Source organism: Aulonocara sp. 'chitande type north' Nkhata Bay, linkage group LG14, assembly GCF_057382095.1.
Source record: "Aulonocara sp. 'chitande type north' Nkhata Bay isolate Kocher_YH1m ecotype deep benthic linkage group LG14, A_spYH_male_GT1.1, whole genome shotgun sequence".
Classification (NCBI taxonomy): domain Eukaryota; kingdom Metazoa; phylum Chordata; class Actinopteri; order Cichliformes; family Cichlidae; genus Aulonocara; species Aulonocara sp. 'chitande type north' Nkhata Bay.
The window spans coordinates 2157401-2178540 of record NC_141357.1 but is presented as its reverse complement, the minus strand read 5'-3'; the positions used below and the strand labels follow the sequence as shown (position 1 = coordinate 2178540).

Below are 21140 nucleotides of genomic sequence, written 5' to 3'. Positions count from 1 at the left end.
ATTAGGGGTGCAACGATACAGTGCTTTCGGTTCGGTACGCATATGTATCGAACAATACAACAGTTTTAATTTATTTTATCAACTTTCCTTCTGACGATGCTGTCTGTGTTGAGCGCTCAGTGGATCTGCACTCGACAGTGCAGCCTAGGCGGAGCAGTCGATTGCAGATTCACTGAGGGCAGGGCAAGCTAGCAAGACAGAAGTTAAGCTCTCCTTGCAAGATGGACCTCCCCCACCCTCATTCAGATCTGGCGTTTGGAACTATTTTGGTTTTCATGTGACGTATGACCCTGAAGGTAAGCGAGTCATGGACTAAAGTAAAACAGTATGTCGGATGTGCCACGCAATGCTCAATTACATGGGTGGGAGCTAGTGTGTTAGCGCAGTTAGCTCGTTAACGTGTTGGCCGTCCAGCCCCACGCAGGGGTAGCTCATTAACGGAGATTTGCCGTGTTGTGGCGTTAAGGTCATTTCAGATTAACGCTGACAGCACTAGTGGGAACACAACGAATATGACTGCACATTTACTCCGACATCATCCTCGTGCAAAGACAAGTGGAAGCAGACAAAAACAACAAGCACCATGCTACAAACTTTACCCGAGTCATTCAGACAGCTGTTAGCACAGGATTCTCCTTATGGGGACCTGATATGTTTAATATGCTGCTGAGAATATAGCCCAGAAGAAGCGGATAGTATAGCTTTTATTTTGAAAGAGCCATTTCTCTGTAATAAACTCTCTTTTCCAAAGATGAGGGATTCCTCCATCAGATAGATTTATTATTTTATTACTTTGTTGTTTCAGCAACATTAAATTTAAAAGCTGTACTTTTGAGTTAAAATATATATTTATAATTTTAATAAATGACAAATTAAAAAGGTATGAACATTTTTTTTGTATCGAAAAAATATCGAACCGTGAATTTTGTGCATCGTTGCAGCCCTAGTAATCATCTAATCATCATCTAATACTCCTGTACATACAGTATTCAGCAAAAAGTGAAGAGAGTAGCCAAACCCTCAGAGTACGTCTCAGATCTACAGCTCTGCAGATCTGCAGTCAGCTCACTGCTTTACTATCTTCCTACCCAGTCTGACAAATAAGCAGCTCCTCTGCAGATGATCAGCTGTTTTACAACTACTCACAAGAATTTTTGAGGTCTATAATTGATGGCTTTTTAAATAACGGCTTAATTAATTCCACCTTAAAGGCCTGTCTTACATAGCCCTGGCTGCATGATGCCATTTAGCACTGAGGTCCATAAAGCAGACTTGGGTATCAAACACGGGTTAGTACTGAGCTGTCTGTCACTGGGACGTGTGAAAGCTGCGGACAGGCAGAGCATCGCTTCACCAGGAAGCAAGAACAGATGTGTTTATGAGAACCCTTCGTCGCACCTGACCCTGGATCAGTTTTACAGCCTTCTTACTAGAGCTGGGCGATAGAACGATAACGATATGTATCACGATATAACTTTTACTCGATAGAGAAATTAAGCTATCGCGATAGACCTCGCCGCTCTTGTCCTCAAAAAAAAAAAAAAAAAAAAAGGTCAGCCAATCCAAACTAAGTAGCGCAGAGCCGAACCAATCACAGCCGCAGCGTCACGTGACTTGTTACGTACAGCACAAGTGTCAAGCCGCACGTGTGTTTGTTTGGGAAGCAGCCAGCGGGTAATGGAGGAAATGAGTGTACCGACTAGAAAAATCAACCGAGCGTGACCGAAGAGAAAACAGATGATGGTTCCAACGCCGGAGAGATTGTCGAACGGAAGAGCCATAGAAGTTCCGTAGTGTGAAGGTATTTCGGCTATTTCAAGTCTGACAAAAAACAGAGTAGCTGCACTGTAAATTGTGCTGAAAGCAAGTCTGTAAATACAATAAACTGGTGCATGCGTCACACTGTGCCACGTTATTGTTTCGGTGAAATGAATTTCTACAATACTGTTAATTCTACTCTCTGCAGTGTTTAAATGCTTACATATACACAGTTACTGTCCCTCCACACATACGACTCGGTTCTGCTTCTATGCCCCAGCTTTGTTTACTTTTTCCCACCGAGGCTTCTAGACTTCTGATTGGCCAACATTTCTGCACGGTTAGGAATCTAGCGCCACCTGCTGCTTTGGCATGTTCATAGCAGCGTTTTCCTTCATTTCTGCCTTTATGTGTGGACGGGATTATTTTTTAAAACGAAAACGGAAAATCTCCGTTTTCAAAAATACCCGTGTACGTGTGGACGTAGCCTCAGTCTCTGACTGGAAGCGCTAATTCGTCATTCGGCTTTTGTCAGACTAAAGTAACTGTTAAAACTGTTTGAAAAGCTCAGCTATACAACAAGGAGAGATTGAGAATTTCCTTTTAGTTCTCAGTTTATTTGATATTGACAAAAGTTAGTCAATTTTGTCTGTTCTTCTGTAAAACAAACTAAGATTTATTTTTAGAATTAATATTTTGTTTCTAAGTGGAATTGACAATTTAGTCTGTTTCGTTTGTTCTATTTTGAAACTTAAACGCTTCAGCGGCTGCCTTTTGTGTAGTTTGCAATATTTGCCTTTATTTATCTGAAAAAGTCTCATGTTCCTTAAGTACATCTACCCTGTTGAACTTATTATGGGAAATAAATATTTAAATAAAAACAAGCTGCTGATTATTTCACATTTTACTTGTGAGCAACGGCACATTTAAATCTTACAAATATAGTTATTTGGCTGATATCGTGATAGATATCGTTATCGCCTGAAATGAAAAAAACATATCGTGATATGAAAAAATCTCATATCGCCCAGCTCTACTTCTTACTAACAGAGACCTTACCCAGTGCCTGCGATGCCACACCAGTGAAACCACGGAGCGATACAGATGCATTTCTTTGATATTCAACAGTAGCAGCTGTTAGTGAAGGCTGACTGAAACTATTTACAGGAAGTGGATTTGATTTTGTTTACAGCAAAAGAAACCAACCTGTTCTGGTTTTATGCGACTACCTGACTCTGGTCATTTCAAACCCAGCATCACGTGACACGTCAAGTAAAACAGGTTTGTCTTTCTGCTGGAAAGCTTCACATTGCAGTTTCATTTTTTCACTCAGTGATTTGAATCATCGTCATAAAACAACAGGAGGATCTTCTTCCGTCTTCAGGTCTTTCTCTACCTGCACATGATGTTGCGGAGTTTCTCCAGGTTGCTCGTGGTGAAATAATAGTAGTTGCGATCGCAGCGCTGGACATCTTTGTCTATTCTGTGGAGGTTGAGGGCGACCGTGTCCAACAACTCGATCTGCAAAATGAAAAATAGTTTTCTGCTGTGTGGAATCTGCTCAGTGTGTCCATCAAACACAGACTGTAGGTTGGTGTCACTCTCCAAGCACTTTGTTCTGATCATGTGGCATCAATGCAAAAAACAAGCCCCATAAACGGACATAATGTATGCACACACTGTACGTACTGTATAGGAAGAGAGCGATGGTGACGTCCCCTCAGCAGCTGCTCCACTGGTCACCAGTTTGTCCAGCTGACTGCACAGCCTGTCTTCTGTCAGAGAGTCCCGGCACCCCGCCAGCTCACTGGGAGTCCTGCCGTCCTCCGCGCCCCCACCCTCCTCCTCTGTGCTCTGACCGTCATCGATACTAGACAGGATCTGGGAGTGAGCAGAGGTCACAGAGTAGTTTCTAGAGGAGGGGAGCCCTGAGTCGGGGGAATCGAATTCTACCAGAGGACGCTCTTCTTGTGGGAGGGCCACGGGGGGCACCAGGTTGGTCATTGTGGGAGTGCTGTCCTCTCCGCTGGGGGTCTCCTGGCTTCCTGCATCCTGCTCATCTACAGACATGAACACCTGAAAAGGGGGCGGAGGAATCAGAAGGCACGATGTGCCAAATTACAACAACAGAAGCCTCGAGGTGCTTTATGCAATATAATGTGTGATTACGTAAATCCCAAAAGGTTGGTTCTGTTCACCTGGACGTTCTCAGTGGGAGAAACGTTTCATCGCTCATAAACAGGACGTTTGCACAATGAAACTAGTACCACTGAGGGAACGATGGGCTGCGAGGTCAGGTGAGTGCAGCCCTTCCCCAACTCTCTGTGAACAGTACCTATGATCACATCACAGCCCACTGTTCCTGCAGTCGGCTGGTTTCTCCCACTGACAACGCAGATTCAGCCTTTTGGGATTTCCTGACTGGACGACTGAGCATGCATATAAACCTAACTATGCATGTGATTCTTTGAGGTGGGGGCGCGGCTGCGTTGTCTCACCTCTGCTACATCGACTCACTGACTGATCTTTCAGCCGTCTTTGTGCGGCTGCTGCGTTTTGCAGCATTGTTATCAGATCATCTGTCAAACACTGTTGCTGTTATTTGACTAACAGCTTGTGCGAGACGTCTGCAGCCTACTTTTGTAGAGTGAAACCTATTTTGCTTGTTTGTTACTTCACACTGCTTTACAGAAACCATCAAAACAGCATCACAGCACTCACTGTCCAGGTGAACATTAATCATACTTCAGTCTGTTTGTGCCAGTTTAATCTCTTTAAAAACGAGTCGATACATCCGGATTTTTTACTGATTTCATCTTATGCAGAAACACTGAGATGTGCAGTGTCTATAATTCAGCCACTAACATGTTTTATTGCTCCATCCGTGGAGGTTTTAGTTTGACGTCTTAATGCAAAACAACACAGGCTGAAATGAAAATATAACAGATAATAACAGAGCTCACGGTGCAGCGTCTGCATGCTGCTGATACCAAATGAAGTTCTGAGGATAATATAAAGCTCACCCAGACAACCCAACAAAGACTTTGGATATTGCTTGTATGAAGCTCACCTCATACAGCGGATATTCAGATTTTTAATAACGTTTAATAAACTCTCACCCCCCAACTTAATAAAGTGTATCACTGAGTGGATGCTATATTGCTCTGAGCCCTTCACCTCATTGCTGAGCGTGGAGTCTCTGTGGACGAGCCGCAGGACGTGGCTGTCGATGCTGCTGCCCGAGGAGAGCTTGGCAAAGATGGCCGACTGCATCTCCTTCTCCCGCTGCTTGACGATCACCTCGCAGGCCTTCCACTCCCGCATCACCTGCTGGTACCGCTCGCCGATCTTTGCATCGATCTTCACACAGGGTTTTACTAACTTCAGGGCAAATTCAAAGAGTGTGTGTGTGTGTGTGTGTGTGTGTGTGTGTGTGTGTGTGTGTGTGCACGTGCACTGTACCTTACTCATCTCCTTTTTGCTCATGCCAAACTTGTAGTGTCCCAGAAGGAAAGGCCACACCTCCTTTCTGATTTCGTGCTGCACTCCACCGTAATAAACCAGCCGGAGCAGCTCCAGCTCCTTGTAGTTCTGCACACACACACACACACACACACACACACACACACACACACACACACACACACAATGTCAGGAAGGTAGGCAAAAAAGAGGAAACATAATAGACAAGAAAAGGCCTGAGAGGAAGAGGAAGTGCATCAATAATGGAAGGAGTGAAAGAGTGATGGAGCTCCGTACGGGAGTAGACGTAGATTAGAGCGGAAGATAAACGACACAGATATGAATAGAGTGTAAATTAGTAATGATGACTTTGTTGGAGCTGATGAATGATTACGGCGGCTGCTTTAATAGCTGCGATGGTATCACACGGAGACTTCATTTCACTGAAACTCATTAACTTTTCATTAGAGCGAAGGAGAGAGTGGAGACAGCAGGAGCAGTGCACCATCCTCCACTTTCAATTAATATGCTCCATCAGCAGGTGGAATGATATGAGTGCAGGATGAGGAAACCGAGGCTCACGAAGTTCAGCTTTGGCTTTGTGTTAATAACTGACTCTGTGCTTTACAAACACAACAGGTAATAATGCTGGTTTACAGCACCGTGCAGGAACACGCTGCTCTGAAACTGCTGCGTTTTAATGGTGGATCTCACACCGAGCACGGACACAGTCACACACTGGGGTCTGCAAACGCCAGCTTCAGACCGCTCTAACTGCACTACTCAGTTTCAGAGCTTTCTCCTCCTCCTGGCTCTGCTCAGAAGACACATGCAGCTTCACACATGCAGCTGGCTTAAGCAGAGCTAACATGGGATTTGAACTTAAATCCAATAAGTGAAAGACTTTTGCTTAGAAGAGCCTCACGTCTGTCCACGCAGGAGTGAAGGACTTTCAGCTGCAGTGATGAAAGGGTATCGCTGGGATCATTATAGTTAGCCTTTTGTCCTCGTCTCAGACTTCATAGCTTCTCGACCATGTTTGGTAAAAATCTTTCAGAACAGTTTAATATTTCATTAATTTATTTAAAAATCAATTTCCAGCTGTTAACAGTTTAATGACATCCAGTGCATTTGCTTGGGCTCTGTTTTTAGCTGAGGATTAAGCTGCGTTTGATGCTCTAGTAGCTGTTCGGGCCAGCAGGACAATGCGGGCGAGTCGATGTAGTCGTGTTCACGTCTGTTCAGGACACAAACACACTATTGTTCACTGAAAGGTGTCACTGCATACAGCTGTCATGTGTAACGGGGTGCATTCAGGAAAGAGTCAGCGCCGACAGGACTGTTCATCATATTGTTCCAGCTGTTTGTATCCTTTCCTGTTGTCTTCATAGCTTTTTAGCTTCTTATCTATTACTTGTTATTTGCACCTCTGAAGTTCACTGGGAGTTAGATAAAGCAGACCGTGCTTGAAGCTCTGGAATGTGTTACTGAGATCCCGGTGGGAGGAATTATTAGGGATTTTTTTCCATCGCTCAGGAGGTCGACCGGGTCAGCGGTTGAATCCCAAACTAACCCAGTCTGCATGTCTAAGTATCCTTGGGAAGGATGCATTAAACCGAGCCTGTGTGCAAATCACCACAGGCATTAGTAGGTTCTGGGTTTCCACAGAGCCCAACGCTCAGATTAAACAAAATGTAGATTCTAGGCAAGAAGTTTCATGAATTAGTAATCTGCAACTAAGAGCAACAAAGGTTTTATGATAGTTTACACAGTTATTCAGCTTGGCCTTTTTCATGCTTTATGCATCTGACTTGAGGAAGTACAGCCCACTGCGCCTGACGAGACACGATTTCCTTCCGTTCACATTCACACCCACAGGCACTCAAGAATCACCCGTTAACCCCACTAACTGCGTGTGTTTGGACTGTGGGAGGAGACACGAGCAGAACATGCAAACTCCGCACAGAAAGCCCCGGCACATGGTGGATTCAAACCTAGGACCTTCTTCTTCATGGCGGGCACTTTTTAAACCAATCAAGGGGCTGGTGTCAGGAACTATATGCACATGAACTGGACTTTTTCCTGTACTTGTCCCTGATAAATAAACTGCTAGTTAAGCATGAGTGCAGCTCCTCCCACGCAGTAACTCAGTTGTTTCTTATGCAGCACAGCAGATACGTCCTGTCATCCTTTGCTTTGCTCCTCATTATTCTCTGAAGCAGCGTTTCTCACAGTGTGGATCAGATGACCTCACTATTACTGTAAATACAACTCACAGAGTGCCTGCACAGCACAAAACAGCCGTAACTTACTGTGTCTGTCAGTGCTGATCAATATCCCTGACAAGATGATGACTTGGCAATTTGCTGTGGTGTCTGGGTTTTAAATTTGCCATTGTGTGTGAGAGGTGGGGGGTGTCAGACTGAGGAGGGACGGGCAGTCTCGTTATGTTGCAGGGTCTGCAGGATTAATGGCTGCACCCACCTTGCAGTCTTTCTGGTACTTGCTCCACACCTCTTTGCTGAGGCCCCCGGATGCCTCGCAGGGTCTGTCTGGGGGGACGATGTTGTGGTTGACCAGAGCTGACAGGTGAGTCCGCACTGTGGACAGGTGTCGACAGTATGCCAGCCCTGAAGGGCACATGTGCACAACAGTAGGGTCAGGATGAGACGACGTTTAGCTCCAATCAGTCTTTGAAACAGATTTCATCGTTTTTTTCATATTTGCCACACGTGCATGTTTTATATCATCAAGCTAAGTTTTAAGATTAGGCATTAATAACCAGAGTAAATACAAAATGCAGTTTTGAAATGATCATTTCATTCATTAAGGGAAAAGTTATCCAAACTGTTTTTCATTTGGTGTTATATAAATAGAAGTGAACTGAGTTAGACCCACGAACTGATTGTGCCGCACAATCATGTGTTTGCAATAACCGGCAATGAGTCGTCATCACCGTGGACGAATCACTCATCTCTTCACACGAGGCCTTAAAGGTTTGAAAACTTAATGAATCATTTAAAACTGTGACTGAAACTTTTTGTCTAATGTAACATTGATGGTCTGAAACAAACGAAACCCTCGAAGAATATATAGAAAAATATGTAAAAGAATATGTAACCACATCAGATTTATTACATAAGAGATGCAGATGGTGCATAAGGACAAAAAGCAAGCGCAGAATTAGTTCAGGTAACTCAAAGGGTCGCACAGGTCAGCAGGTTCTCACACTGCTGCAATAAATCAACTTATTATGTGTGACACTAAATCTAATCTCGTATTTGTTACAGGCGGTATTTATGAATTCTTCATTACATCACAAACATACTGAATATATGAAACTGTTCATTTAAGATCACTGTAATTTCACTGAAATCTCCGTAAAGTCCAGGTGGAACATACGATACGAGGCTCTGGCCACAGATCACACTGGAAACAAAGCGCAAGAATAAAGTGTGCTTACATCCATAGAAGGCTCTGGAGACTATCTGCCGCTTCATGTTCTGGCAGAGCATCTTCAGAGGAATACTGGAGAAAACAAAAGAAATCATTTGTTATCGTCACACGTTTCCAGAAGATGGATCCGTCTCATCGATCTGTGCGTGCCTGTGGTTTCTCAGTGCACAGATAACCTGTGAAGATCCCCGTTCAGTACAATCTCTCACTGTGTTACAGCTAAGAAGCCACGGCCGTCTCAAATCGCTGGTACTTTTCTGTGTGTTCAGCTGATTATTTCCACAGACAGTAAAGCTCTGCTCTTGGCCCGTTCGTCCTACCTCATGTACACTGTGTATATCTTCAGTGTGGCATCACATCAACACTAAATAAATAAAGGCTTCAAGAATATTTTAATATTTAAACATCTCTTTTACTCTTGATGTGTACTGGTTTCACGTGGCTCTTAAATACAACAATATTTAACGATAGAATTAGAAACTTTGGTTAAATTCAATGTTTTCTTACATTTACAAGATGTGATTTTCTCAAATCTATACAATGTCTATACAACTCCTGTAAGCTAATGCAACGCTGCAGGTAGCTTAAACAAATCGTGTGCAGCTTCTGCTTTGATGCATACGTGTGAATATCTGACGGGTCGTGTATGCAGGTACAGCCAGACGCGTAGTCAAAGGACAGGTTGCTGCCAGCGGTGGAGCAGGACTGGCACAGGGACTCGTGAGTGGTGACTTCAGCCTGTTGCCATGACGACGGGCTGCCTCCAAAGCCCTGCGTGTCCATCATGTCCCCGTGGTCTAAGCCAGAGAAGGAAAACGAGAAGAGAGAGGTTTCAGTGCTCGGAGACACTTTTCTTTTCCCGACACTCCTCTCCTACTGTGAAAGGCTAAGCCTTACATATTATGACATTAGTCCCTCAGCTCAACCATAAATACATCATCACAATATTAAGAAATGAGGAGATGGAGAGTTTTAGACTCGTGTTAAATATGAGAGCTCGAAAAACAAAGGAAACCAAAAGTGGAAGGGGATGGTTTTGGGAAGCGGGAACAGTGCCGTGGGACAAACAGGCTGAGAGGATGCCGGTTCAGTTCATTCAGAGAGGAGGCAAGAGAGACAGCGGAGCTCGGGACGATGCTCCAGATGAACGGGAGAGCAGAAGACAGGAGGAACTGACAGTAGAGAGGGCGAGGCTCACGCTCAGGCCGTGCAGGATGCATAAAACCAGAACAAGACAAGAGACGTCAAAAGAAATCCTCTCGAAACAACCAAAACAAATGGACACCAGGAACAGGGCACACACAGGGGAGGGAAGAAATCAGAAAACATTAACAAATGCTCTTCACCTTAATTCTTCAGGTTGGAGCTGATGACCTGTCATGAATATGAAGCTGTGCTTTGGTCGTTCGATAACCCCCCCCATAAAAAAGTCAGTTTCAGAACCGAAAAAAGCAAAAAAGCAAAGAGAAATTGTGCCGGAGCAAGACCGACATCGGCCCCTCCTGATTTACTTTGGGACTAGACGTGATCGACAACTGGTTTTGGGCTCAGTAACGCAACCCCGCTCACACCAGGACTCCACGTCTCAACTACTGCGGAACCCCACAGGACCATAATGAGAGGGGTGGAGGACGGGGCGAGGGGAGGGTGGGGTGGTGGGGTTAGTGAAGAATTACAGTGAACAGCATTGCAGCGAATGACTGCACGAACAGAGAAGAAGAAACTGGAGAGGAGAGAGAAATCAAAAACAAACAGAGGAGACTGTGAGAAAGTCCATCACAGATATGCAGAAACACACAGTCGTTCTCTAAAAGCAAACAGGCGCAGACATGCAAACACTGTCAAGCATGTCGCAAGTGACAAAAGAAAGAGCCAAAAGGAAACAGAGTGCAAAAAGAAAGAGCCACGACAGAGAAAACCCAACAGGACTCGGGCATGCTTCAACAGATAAACCCTTTTTTTTAACTCTAAGGAGCATCCCAGAATGCAAAGCAGCCCCTAGGGCTAGGCGAGGACACCTGGGAAAGTTTGGATCTGTGTTGAAACCTGCTGAAAGACATTTGCAGTGACTATAAAACAAGTCTGCTCATCAGACAGCGCGTTTCCTGTCTTTCACAGGTTTGTGTAAGAAGTGGATTTATCTGTGTCACTGAGCGCTGGAAAGATGGAGAGAAAACAGAAAGAGTGAAATCAGGAACAGAAGGCGGCGGGGAGAGGGTGTTATCGGCTGCTGCAGTATTAACCAGACGCGTGACCGCAGCGTGTTCTTAACGTCCAACTTCCAGCTAGAACAGAAACTACTTTCACTATTTAGAAGTGAATGCTGTGGTTTGAACAGATAACCTGAGATAAGCTGAGATGCTGCTGTATCCGACTCTACAAGTATCCTAAAAAAGCCCTGAGCTGCTCACTGTGCGGAGCTCCCCAGAAACTGTGTTGTCATAGCAATTTTTTAAATTACTCTTTTATTCTCATTTTGCTTACACAAAGTTAAAAAAGTCTGTTTAACTGAAAAATCCTTCGTGTGTTACCTCACCATATTACCAGCAGGGCAGCCACGTCTGAATGTTTACTGGGGAAAATGGTTTGACCACAACAAAAATCACTGACACTCTGTTTTGTTTCAAGACATTTTACAATGTAGCATTTTTAAACTTTTTAACAAAGAAGCGTGTCAGAGTACTTGTAACATAGTTACATTACGAACATTAGCTGCTTCACATTTTGATGAATACCTACAACTTAGCAGTGCTTCATAACCCTGCTGACGGCTCAGCTGCAGCAAAGAAGCCACAGCAGCTGAGTTCGAGCTGTCACTCTGAGGGACGTTAGCGAGCTTTTATTGGGTTGTGTAGTGGATATGCTACCATTGTCTAATGGATGTGTCATGAGGCAGTCACTACGGTCAGTCAGCTACACAAACTCTGGACCAAATAACCAACAGGCTAACTGCAAACAGGTGCACATTTTTGGAAGGTACTTTTCTTCTTTTTCTGACACAGTGCCCTAAAAACTCCCAATTCAATCCAATTCAATTTTATTTATATAGCGCCAAATCACAACAAAAGTCGCCTCAAGGCGCTTCATAGATACAGAGAAAACCCAACAATCATATGACCCCCTATGAGCAGCACTTTGGCGACAGTGGGAAGGAAAAACTCCCTTTTAACAGGAAGAAACCTCCAGCAGAACCAGGCTCAGGGAGGGGCGGGGCCATCTGCTGTGATTGGTGGGGTGAGAGAAGGAGCTACTACCCAGAAGCTACTAACTCATGTTGTGCAGCTGGACACAAAGTCAATGAAGGAAGAATTTAGTGTTTCGTACAAGAGCAAACAACAACAAAAGCCTCTTACTTAGACGAGTCTGAAGAGTTCTGTTCATGGTTCTAATGTGGGGCTAATTTTCTGTAGGCTGGAAATGATAAGCACACCTTTCATTTTACATGATGCATATGAAATATTGATTAGTGCACTCAACCAGAACCTCGATGGAGGCAGTAGAAGACCTTTAGCTTGTTTGAGACGATGTTGCGGCCTAAAATGAAAATCATATTTAAGTCTGCAGCTTCCACAACCAGAACTCATCATCAACACAAGACAAACAACCAAAAGATTCTTCCATCTATTTGTTAATCTGTGGCGATTTCCATTGAGAAACTCCCTCGTCCACGTCTATGGTGCAGTGTACTGCTGACGATCCTACCGTGATCTCACATAAATGTGTTAATGCTCTAAGTGCTGCTCGCTGGTTTTGTTTAGTTGCTAACACAACCATCCCTAGCCCATGCTACACTGTTGGGCTCGGAGTCGGGGAGAACATACACAGGCAGACGAAGCTGGAACGGGTGGGGTTGGGAGGTGGAGGGGAGAGGGCCTGAGACAACATAATGGGAGGCAAGAAAGAGCAGGAGAAGCGGAGGTGAGGTCTCGGGGTGGGCAGCAGGGTTTGGTGAGGGTGGGGCAGCAGGGTCGGGTAGGTGTGTTAAGGTGATAAAAACCTTTCATGACATTAGGGTCTGTGAGGTTCCGCGAGCAGATCATTGAGATCATAGCATGGAGCCTATCTTCCTCTTCCTCGTCATCATCCAGCGATGGCGCGCGGCTGCCCGTGGTGTGGTGGTAGTTTATAGTGACTGTTAGCACCGGTGGGACAACAGAGAACAAAGTTAGAAAAGCGGTGCCCTGCATGGCTCTGCAAGAGTATTGTGGGAAAGAAACCAGGGTGCTTTACAAACACATTCATGTAGCCGTTAATCAGATTAGTGTTCGCCACAAAACAAGGTTCGTTTTGGTTACGAGCAGCTACGTCTGTCTCGTGGGCGCCTGCGCTGTTACTTACTGGCTTCGTATCGATATCCAGGGTAGACGATGCGAAACACGTAGTCGGCGGCCGACTGCTCCTCGCCGTTGGCTTCCTGGTCGATAAGCCTGGCGGCACTACTCCTCTTCCTCAGTTTAGGGAATACTTTACCCTGTAGGACAGGTTTAGCATGTGATGCAGGTCAAAGACACAACTTAAACAGGTTTAATGGGACGCTCTTAAATTAGCTTTGTGGGATTCTCCAACACTGAGCCGCCTGGGTTAAGACCTTTGGTTCATCTGTTGTCTAAAACAGCTGTTTTAACTGACTATGCCACCATTCTTCTGATTGGCTGGTTTTACAAACGTGCCATCTGACTTGCAGGTGGGGTTAGGGGGGTTGTGCTCATATTATAGATATCACTGATGTAAAAGAGCCACGAGTAGACAGAAAAATCGAATCTGGAGCAGTCTAAGTCCTGGGCTTCTTGCACGTTTGTCCCACCGTTTCAACCCGAGTAAATACAACATGTAGTGATTTCATTTATTAAGGAATAAAAGTCCAAAGCTGCTCTTCTTTGTGAAGCAGTAAAGTTCTGTCACATACTTGATTGCAGTTGTTGCTGCTAAGGGTGGAGAACCAGTTATTAGGTTTGAGGGGGGACTACTTTTTGACGCAGGGCAGCTGAGTTTTTATGTTGATGGTGACGAACTTTAGTTAAATATAAAATTTTGAGATTCCTTCACAGTTTAGAGGTTTCGATTCTACACATATCTGCTGTATCGGGCTTTATGTATTGATACCATTTCATGACATCAGCAGTCTAAGGAGCCTCAAAATATAAGTGCTGGATGTAAAAACTGTTTATTGGTCACAGCATCATCTCATCACCTGCACAAAGTTTCAACTCTGAGTTTTTGGTCTTGTCTCAAAGTTAGATTCACTCTGTAGGTTGTAGGTCCTATAACTACAGTCTGACGGCACTTCACTGTGCTTTATTTTATTTTAGTGTTTTATGATCTTCATTTGTTACCTGAATCATGCTATTACCTTTCCTTTTTGGGACCAGAGAGGCGGCTCCAACTGGCCCCGTGGTAACAGGCCCGTTTCTAGACAGGAGAGAAAGGCCAGCAGGTGACCACCAGGGGGAAAGTGCAGGGGTGGCCGCTGGATCCCATCCTGACTGACCAGAACCAGTGTCCCCCCACAGTCAGCTGGAATATGAACAGGCAAAGAAAAGAACAAAGTGGATCAAATACTGTCTTCTAATAGTGGACAAGACATAAACTGTGATACTGTAAAAAGAAACTGAAGGTTTGTGCATGTAAGAAATGGAAAAGGAGGAAAAGGAGGAGAGGGATTCTCTGTGTATACTTTGTCATGATCAGTGACATCATGAAACAGATTCTTCATGACATGATCTAAATTTGACGTGACAGACTGTGTGTGTGTGTGTGTGTGTGTGTGTGTGTGTGTGTGTGTGTGTGTGTGTGTGTGTGTGTGTGTGTGTGGGACTGAATGCAGCAGTATACTCACAGCGTTGGTGACAGTGGATGCATACTATCTGGCGCAGAGGAACAGTGAGTGCGTAATCCCAGTAGATACTAAAGGAGAAGCACGTGTGTTGGATTAGTAACATAAGAGTGACGGGAGTACAACGATCTGCTGATGATCCACAAACAATGCATGAACCCAGGAACACACATGTAGACCCAATCATAGCAAATGCAGTCCAAAAACAGAGAGCAGACATATTAGGTTAATCTGTTAATACATAGATATATACATAGATAGATGATGCACAACTATATATATCTATATCTACCTATGTAGTATTTCTCCCTGAAAGTAGAAAGATAATTTAGATCAGCGAGACATGAATCAGTCATGAGGTTTCCTGTGAAACTGATCTCTGGAAGGTCTCCCACAGAGAGCAGCATCTATCCATTTACTAAAACAGTTCTGTCATGTGAAGCAGAGCTCTGTGTATAAGCTCAGGGTGGCCCCTCGGCCGTGTGAAGAAGAACACGAGACATCATTTACCAACTGATCTTGACCAGTGTGTTTGTAAATGCATGCCGCAGGTATTTATCAAAGCCGAGGCTCTCACTCACCTGTGAGCCAATAACAACACCAGCACAACCTCCTGAAACACTTTCTGTGACACCTGAATATTGTAGGTTTGCTTCAGGTGTGTCTGTTACAACAAAATCATGACACGACAATCCGCCTGCGACGTGCCAAACGTGTGTGTGCGCACATCTGCATTTCTTTACTACATTTGTTTTTGTATCAAGCAGACTTTATCTGATGCATTCAAACTGTTCATTTCTGAGACGCTAGCTCACGTGTTCGTACACTCGGGCTACCTCTTCTCCAGGTCGCAGTCTCCCAGTGTGCCATTGATGAGCTGATTGGGTGTCCACTTCAGCGTGAGATTATCCCCCGCTTGATGGAGAGACAAGTAACCCCGTAAAACCTCCATGTCCTTCTTCTGCCACGTAAAGCGGAGAGGAGGAGATGGAACATTGTTAGCACCAAGATGAAGAAAGCGCTTTTACTCAAACGTGTGACATGAGATGCTTTTCCTCAGCACTACTGTGGAGGTCACAGCACTGCTGAACGTGATCAGCTGCAGAGAGAAACCATAATGCGTCTGCGCTGTACACACTGATGTCGACAACATAAAAACTTAATTCTGCAGTTACGAGGATGTTTTTTGCATTAAACTTTTTTCACACAGCACCAGAAACTGCTTTGAGCTCTGTGTGCTCTATGATCGCAGCATTTATTTAACACACCCTGATAATCTGGTGTTAGTGAGATGAGCTCATCAGCCACTGATTCATGTTTCTGATTTATTAAACTAAGGAAACTGTTTATTGCCCAACTCTGACATTTATTCCCACAGACTTTCTCTAGCTTTTATTTTCTTATTGTCATCTACTCATCACACTTTTCTGAATCTAATTTGTTGGAAGTGTGATGATGTCACACGGTCCAGGTTTAAAAATTATATTTAAGCCACATCAAAAGCCTGAATTTATCCTCGTGATCTCTGTGAAGTACTCGTGTGCCTTCAAGTATCTCCTAGACCAACAAACTGCGCTAATGTTCAGTTGCGATTCCAGGATCCCTTTGCTAACATATTTTCAGTCCTGTTCGCAGTTCAGTAGATGGAATTTCAATCATCAGAAATGTGGACGATACCAGGCTGAGTTCATGTGGGTGTCACATGTCAGAGTAACATCCACATCCCTCACATTGTAACAAGGTCGCTTCACTTGTTGTGGTTTTCACGTCATTGCCGATCGGTAGCTCACGATGAGAGAGCTGCTCTTGCACACCAGTGCAGCGAGTGCTGTACTTCTCTGCATGTCTGTCAGCGGGGCTCGGAGAAAGGCATCTTGGGAGGCATACGTGCTCAGGGCCAAACGTGCTGGAGCAACGCAGGCAGAAGCAAGATGTGATTTCAGAGATCTCACACACACTACTGTGCAGCACAGTTCTACTACTTGTGCTTTTAGCAGCTCGGTGATGGACCTTCGGGGTTTCAACGCGAGTTTTGGGGTTTTTTTGGGATTCTTGTGATTTGAGTTTTTCTTATAACAGCTGTTTCCTGTTTGGTTTCTTTATGGTTTGAATTTGAAATGTAGTCTTCCTCCCCTCTATCCCCGGTCTTTTTTGTCCCATTTATCTTGGATTCAGCTTTACCTCCCTTGATTGCATGTGTGTGTACGACTTATTCCTCCCTCTGTCCTGTGGTTTCCCGGTGCGCTCGCTGTCAGTTGAAGGATTAGTTTGCCGTTTCTTTTTATGGATACTGACTTTCTGGACTTTGCCTAAATAAAGGTTTGCTTTTGTTTATCCTGTCAGCCTGTGGGGCCTGCGTTAGGGTCCTCTCTGCCTGCAGGACAAGCTGAGTGGGCGCTGCACGTACAGTGTGTAGGCTTCCAAGGATTACTGCTGCTATTCTAAAAAAGCAGCAGCTTCGGGGCCTACACAGCCCTGCAACCTTTGACAGCTACACAAAGTTTCAACCTTTATCAAAGTTTATGCCAAGATTTTTTCAGAAAGCTAAGCTCTAAGCTGTCACATTATATCTCACACACACTATAGACATAGTTCATTTTATTCTGCTCTAAGACTGTCTGTGTTTGTACGATTGAATGTATGAAACACAGCTTAGTGTAAGAAATAAAAAGCAGTATGGGGGACTGAAACTGCTCAGCATGTCTTGAAACATTGTAACTGTAACTGTGATTTACAAAGAATCAGAGTATTTTTCATTATCGTTCCTCAACTGTTACGATTGATTTCTCGTGGGACATTAAAGTGTTACATCCTTACATTTGCGTTTCCCCTCCTCTTGCTTATATTCGTCAGCCGCACACTAATGTAGTGAAATGCATCTGATACACACAGCTCGCTGTCACACGACTGGAAATAGCCGCGGATCATCCAGAGCTGCTGTTTCCGTCACTGCTTTGTTCTTTACTCAGCCAACATGAGCTGAATCATCTGATTTTATATTAGAGCAGAACAGACTGACTTTAAAACTTGATGAAACATACTGAAATGAGCACATCCTGTGCCTTATATTTATTTCTTTATCTCTTTTCACCCGTTTCATCAGCACTTGAGTCTAATTAAGCTGCTGATATGTGGTTCTTACTTGTTTTCAAGGCTCCATGTGAGCGTGCAGCATAAAGTCTAGCTGTCGTGCTGTGTTAGCAGATATTATTTTGCTGATAATGTTGCAATATTTGACATAGTGTCTTCTTGTGTTGCACACTGCTGTGTGACAGAATTAGCTGTGCAACACAAAATCAGTGCTGCAGAGAAAAAGTCCATAACGCAGCAGACTTTGTCCTAGTAATAGAAAGGAATATATCCAAACTTTCTGCTTGGATAAATCAAAAGAAAACACAACAAATCAAGTTTTTATGGTTTTTTTGATGGATGTAAAGTTTGGTCAAAGTGAAGACACACTCTCAGCGGCTTGTTTGAAAAACTGTAGGATCCAATATGAGACTGGACTGAGATATGACCCTTTACCAAAGTACAAGTATTGTCACTATATGTCTGGGCTGTGAGACTGTGGAGGAACTGAAAGCACTCCAGAGGATGATGGGACAAAAACAGCAAAGTTACTGTGTGTCAGTGAGATGTACCGGTTGCACAAGGACATTATTTTTGCCATAGAGCAGGTGCGTTCTGGAGTTTTGGTGAAGAGACTCCACATACTCCCTCGCTGATGCAGCAAACCTGTCCTCTGACATGCTGCCGCTCGACTGCCTTTTGCGGATCTAGAAAAGAAGCAAACAGCCAGTTTATACAACGAACGACTCCTACGAGAAAACCAATCCTACACACGCCGATGATCTATCCTTAGAACAACACCTCCAGAGGATGCCCCGTACTAACCCCCAGAGCAGGCCGGTGGCCGGCTAAGACGTCCTGGCCGCGGTGGGCCCCGTGAATACGATGGCGCTGAACCAGCTCATTGGCTGAGGGGTCTGTCCAGAAATGATCCGAAGTCTTCAGCTTCGTGTACTCCAGAGCACACGGCCCCACTAAAAAGACAGCACACACATACACGGTCTTTAAGCAAACATTTGATGTTGCTCATTTCTGTATATGTGATGGAAAACCTGCAGCGTATCTACGACATGCTCCTGTGTGCACGTATTCGAATTCTTGATTGAATTTTGATCAAATAACAATATTAGAGAGGATTCTTCATTGCTAACAATATTGTATAATCCTGTCCTCCTGTCCAAAGTAAATCAGGGCTGGCATGTAGTGAGAGATGGGCTCGACCCTGCATATTTCACCAGGTCATCACAATGGTTCACTAGTAAAATGGCCTGTATTTGTATAGTGCTTTTCTAGGCCCTAAGGACCCCAAAGCACTTTACACAACCAGTCACACACACATTCACACACTGGTGATGGCAGCTACATTGTAGCCACAGCCACCCTGGGGCGCACTGCCAGAGGCGAGGCTGCCGGACACTGGCGCCACCGGGCCCTCTGACCACCACCAGTAGGCAACGGGTGAAGTGTCTTGCCCAAGGACACAACGACCGAGACTGTCCAAGCCGGGGCTCGAACCGGCAACCTTAGTAGATAAAACAGTGTGGCACAAATGTACCGTATTTTTCGGACCATAAGGCACATTAAGCGAAACAAAGCAGTCAGATAAGTCAAACTTTATTAAACTCATTCTTCTTGCTTCCTCCACTTCTGTACCATTGATTCATTAATGCTGTATTCTATCACAGCTGCTCTGTTCCCATGTTGTTGCAGTATATTAATGACTAACCTCGTATTGTGGATGGATTATCTCAGTTGTTCTCCTGACTGACGTTTGGTCCGTTTACAGCATCCTGCCATGCGACTGTATTTGTCTCTAACCATCAGGAACCGTCACGTTAACGAGTGGAAAAAAGTTAGCGTTCATCCTCCTGCTTCACTGTATTTATGCTATGCTAACATAGCTGTGTAGCTAATGCTAATGCAGACTGTCAGTGCCCCAGGGCAGCTGTGGCTACAACTGTAGCTGCCTCCACCAGTGCGTGAATGCGAGAGTGAATGAATGGTGGCTTTGTAAAGCGCTTTGGGTGCCTTGAAAAGCACTATATAAATGCAATCCATTATTATTATTATTGAGCACAACCAGAATTCATACATAAGATGCACCGGATTATAAGGCGCACTGTCGATTTTTGAGAAAATTAAAGAATTTTAAGTGCGCCTTACAGTACGGAAAATTCTGTAAGTTTCCAAATGCACCTGTGCTGCATTCCAAGTAAAGCCTGTGTGGACAAACAGTATTTATACCTGTGTACGGGACTTTTTCTTTTACATATCAGTAATCTAATAATATCAATGGTACAATAACACCAAAAATATGGCTTGCAGCAGTCTAAAGAACTTTAAATGGTCAGACTAGAAAAGTGCCATATGAATGCATATACATTACATAAATGGTTTCAGTTCTTTCTTTCTGTCAGCGCGGAGCAAATATGCAGCAGGTGTTTGGACACATTAATGTGCGTCTCTGTCCCAGCTGTTCATGACTATACTCTGCTCCGCCCCTCATCAGCACTCATTATCTGCCTCATCAGTGTCCCGAACTCCCTCTTTAGTCAGAGATGATAAAGTGTTTATTTTCTCTTCACCAGTCTGTCTCGCAGTTAACTTTTTCTAGTTTGCTCAAGCTGGCAAAGCTGTTTGCTTCCTGTTCCTGTCTGACTGCCCGGTGTCTCTGATTCCGAGTCTCTGCCTGCTGTCCAATTCCAAACAGTTATGAAAATGCTGTCTTGTGTATTTGTTTGCAAATTTAAATGAATATATGAACAATCACCTGGATGATCAGCTGTGCATGCTTTTTTACTGGCCTCTGGTGATTAAATACATTAACATACTCACCTAGTAGGGCTGCCAAGATGGGCCCAAAGACTGAGTCATGCATCAGAGCTTCCCTCTCATAGTATTTACTGCCGTCAGAAACACAGAGAAGAAAGAAACACGTCACTAGATATGATCAGTTTGGAGGTGATGAGCGCAGGTTAAAGGTTAAAGTATGATCTGTCAACTATCCAAGAACAGGCAAGGATTCAGCAACGCATGCTAGAAACTCAGATGACACACCTGCCTGATTACATCACCACCCCTCACTCATATGTAGTGGCTGCATTACATCACAGATCCATCACATGGGTTAAGAAGATGTGGTTTCTGGCTGGCTGCAGTGTAAATCACCGTGGTAACTCATGCTGAATAGCTACAATGTGACCTTGTATTTGAATAACACCAAACTTCCACAGAGCGCTCTGAGTGAGCAGTTCCCAGTAGTTTCTGTGGGAGTTCACCATGACTCTGTCCTCCAGGATGACACAGTGAGTTCTACTTCACCCGAGGAGCGTGGCAGAGAACATGCAGCAGAAATGGTTTTGCCACAGATACAATCTGAGCTCACCACCTTCATTACAAATTAAGACTACATTTAAGGATAAGCATCTCAACATCAGGTTAGAGCCACCGCCTAATGCACAGGTAGACGTACAGGGGGCGTAACAGATCGCAGGATGTGGCAGGGAGCAGGTCAGAGAAAAGTCTGGCAAACCCAAGATAATATCAAACAGCATAAATGGAC

General features: G+C 44.4%; 1 protein-coding gene across 3 annotated transcripts in view; it reads right to left on the bottom strand.

Moving 5' to 3' along the window:
• sgsm2 (small G protein signaling modulator 2) overlaps nt 1–21140 on the bottom strand; it is a 111011-nt gene that overhangs the window by 4413 nt on the left and 85458 nt on the right. The window contains exons 5-19 of one of the 3 annotated variants that reach the window (XM_086260566.1): nt 20414–20481; nt 18404–18552; nt 18151–18285; nt 15346–15467; nt 14513–14580; nt 14027–14190; nt 13015–13147; nt 12674–12808; nt 9299–9473; nt 8684–8748; nt 7705–7850; nt 5221–5349; nt 4936–5118; nt 3448–3834; nt 3155–3279 (exon numbers count right to left, since the gene is read on the bottom strand). In XM_086260566.1, coding sequence (XP_086116692.1) covers nt 3155–3279; nt 3448–3834; nt 4936–5118; nt 5221–5349; nt 7705–7850; nt 8684–8748; nt 9299–9473; nt 12674–12808; nt 13015–13147; nt 14027–14190; nt 14513–14580; nt 15346–15467; nt 18151–18285; nt 18404–18552; nt 20414–20481 — 2184 coding nt within the window. Of the gene's footprint in view, nt 1–3154; nt 3280–3447; nt 3835–4935; nt 5119–5220; nt 5350–7704; nt 7851–8683; nt 8749–9298; nt 9474–12673; nt 12809–13014; nt 13148–14026; nt 14191–14512; nt 14581–15345; nt 15471–18150; nt 18286–18403; nt 18553–20413; nt 20482–21140 lie in introns of all 3 variants that reach the window. The other 2 variants (XM_086260564.1, XM_086260567.1) reach the window with 2 other exon arrangements.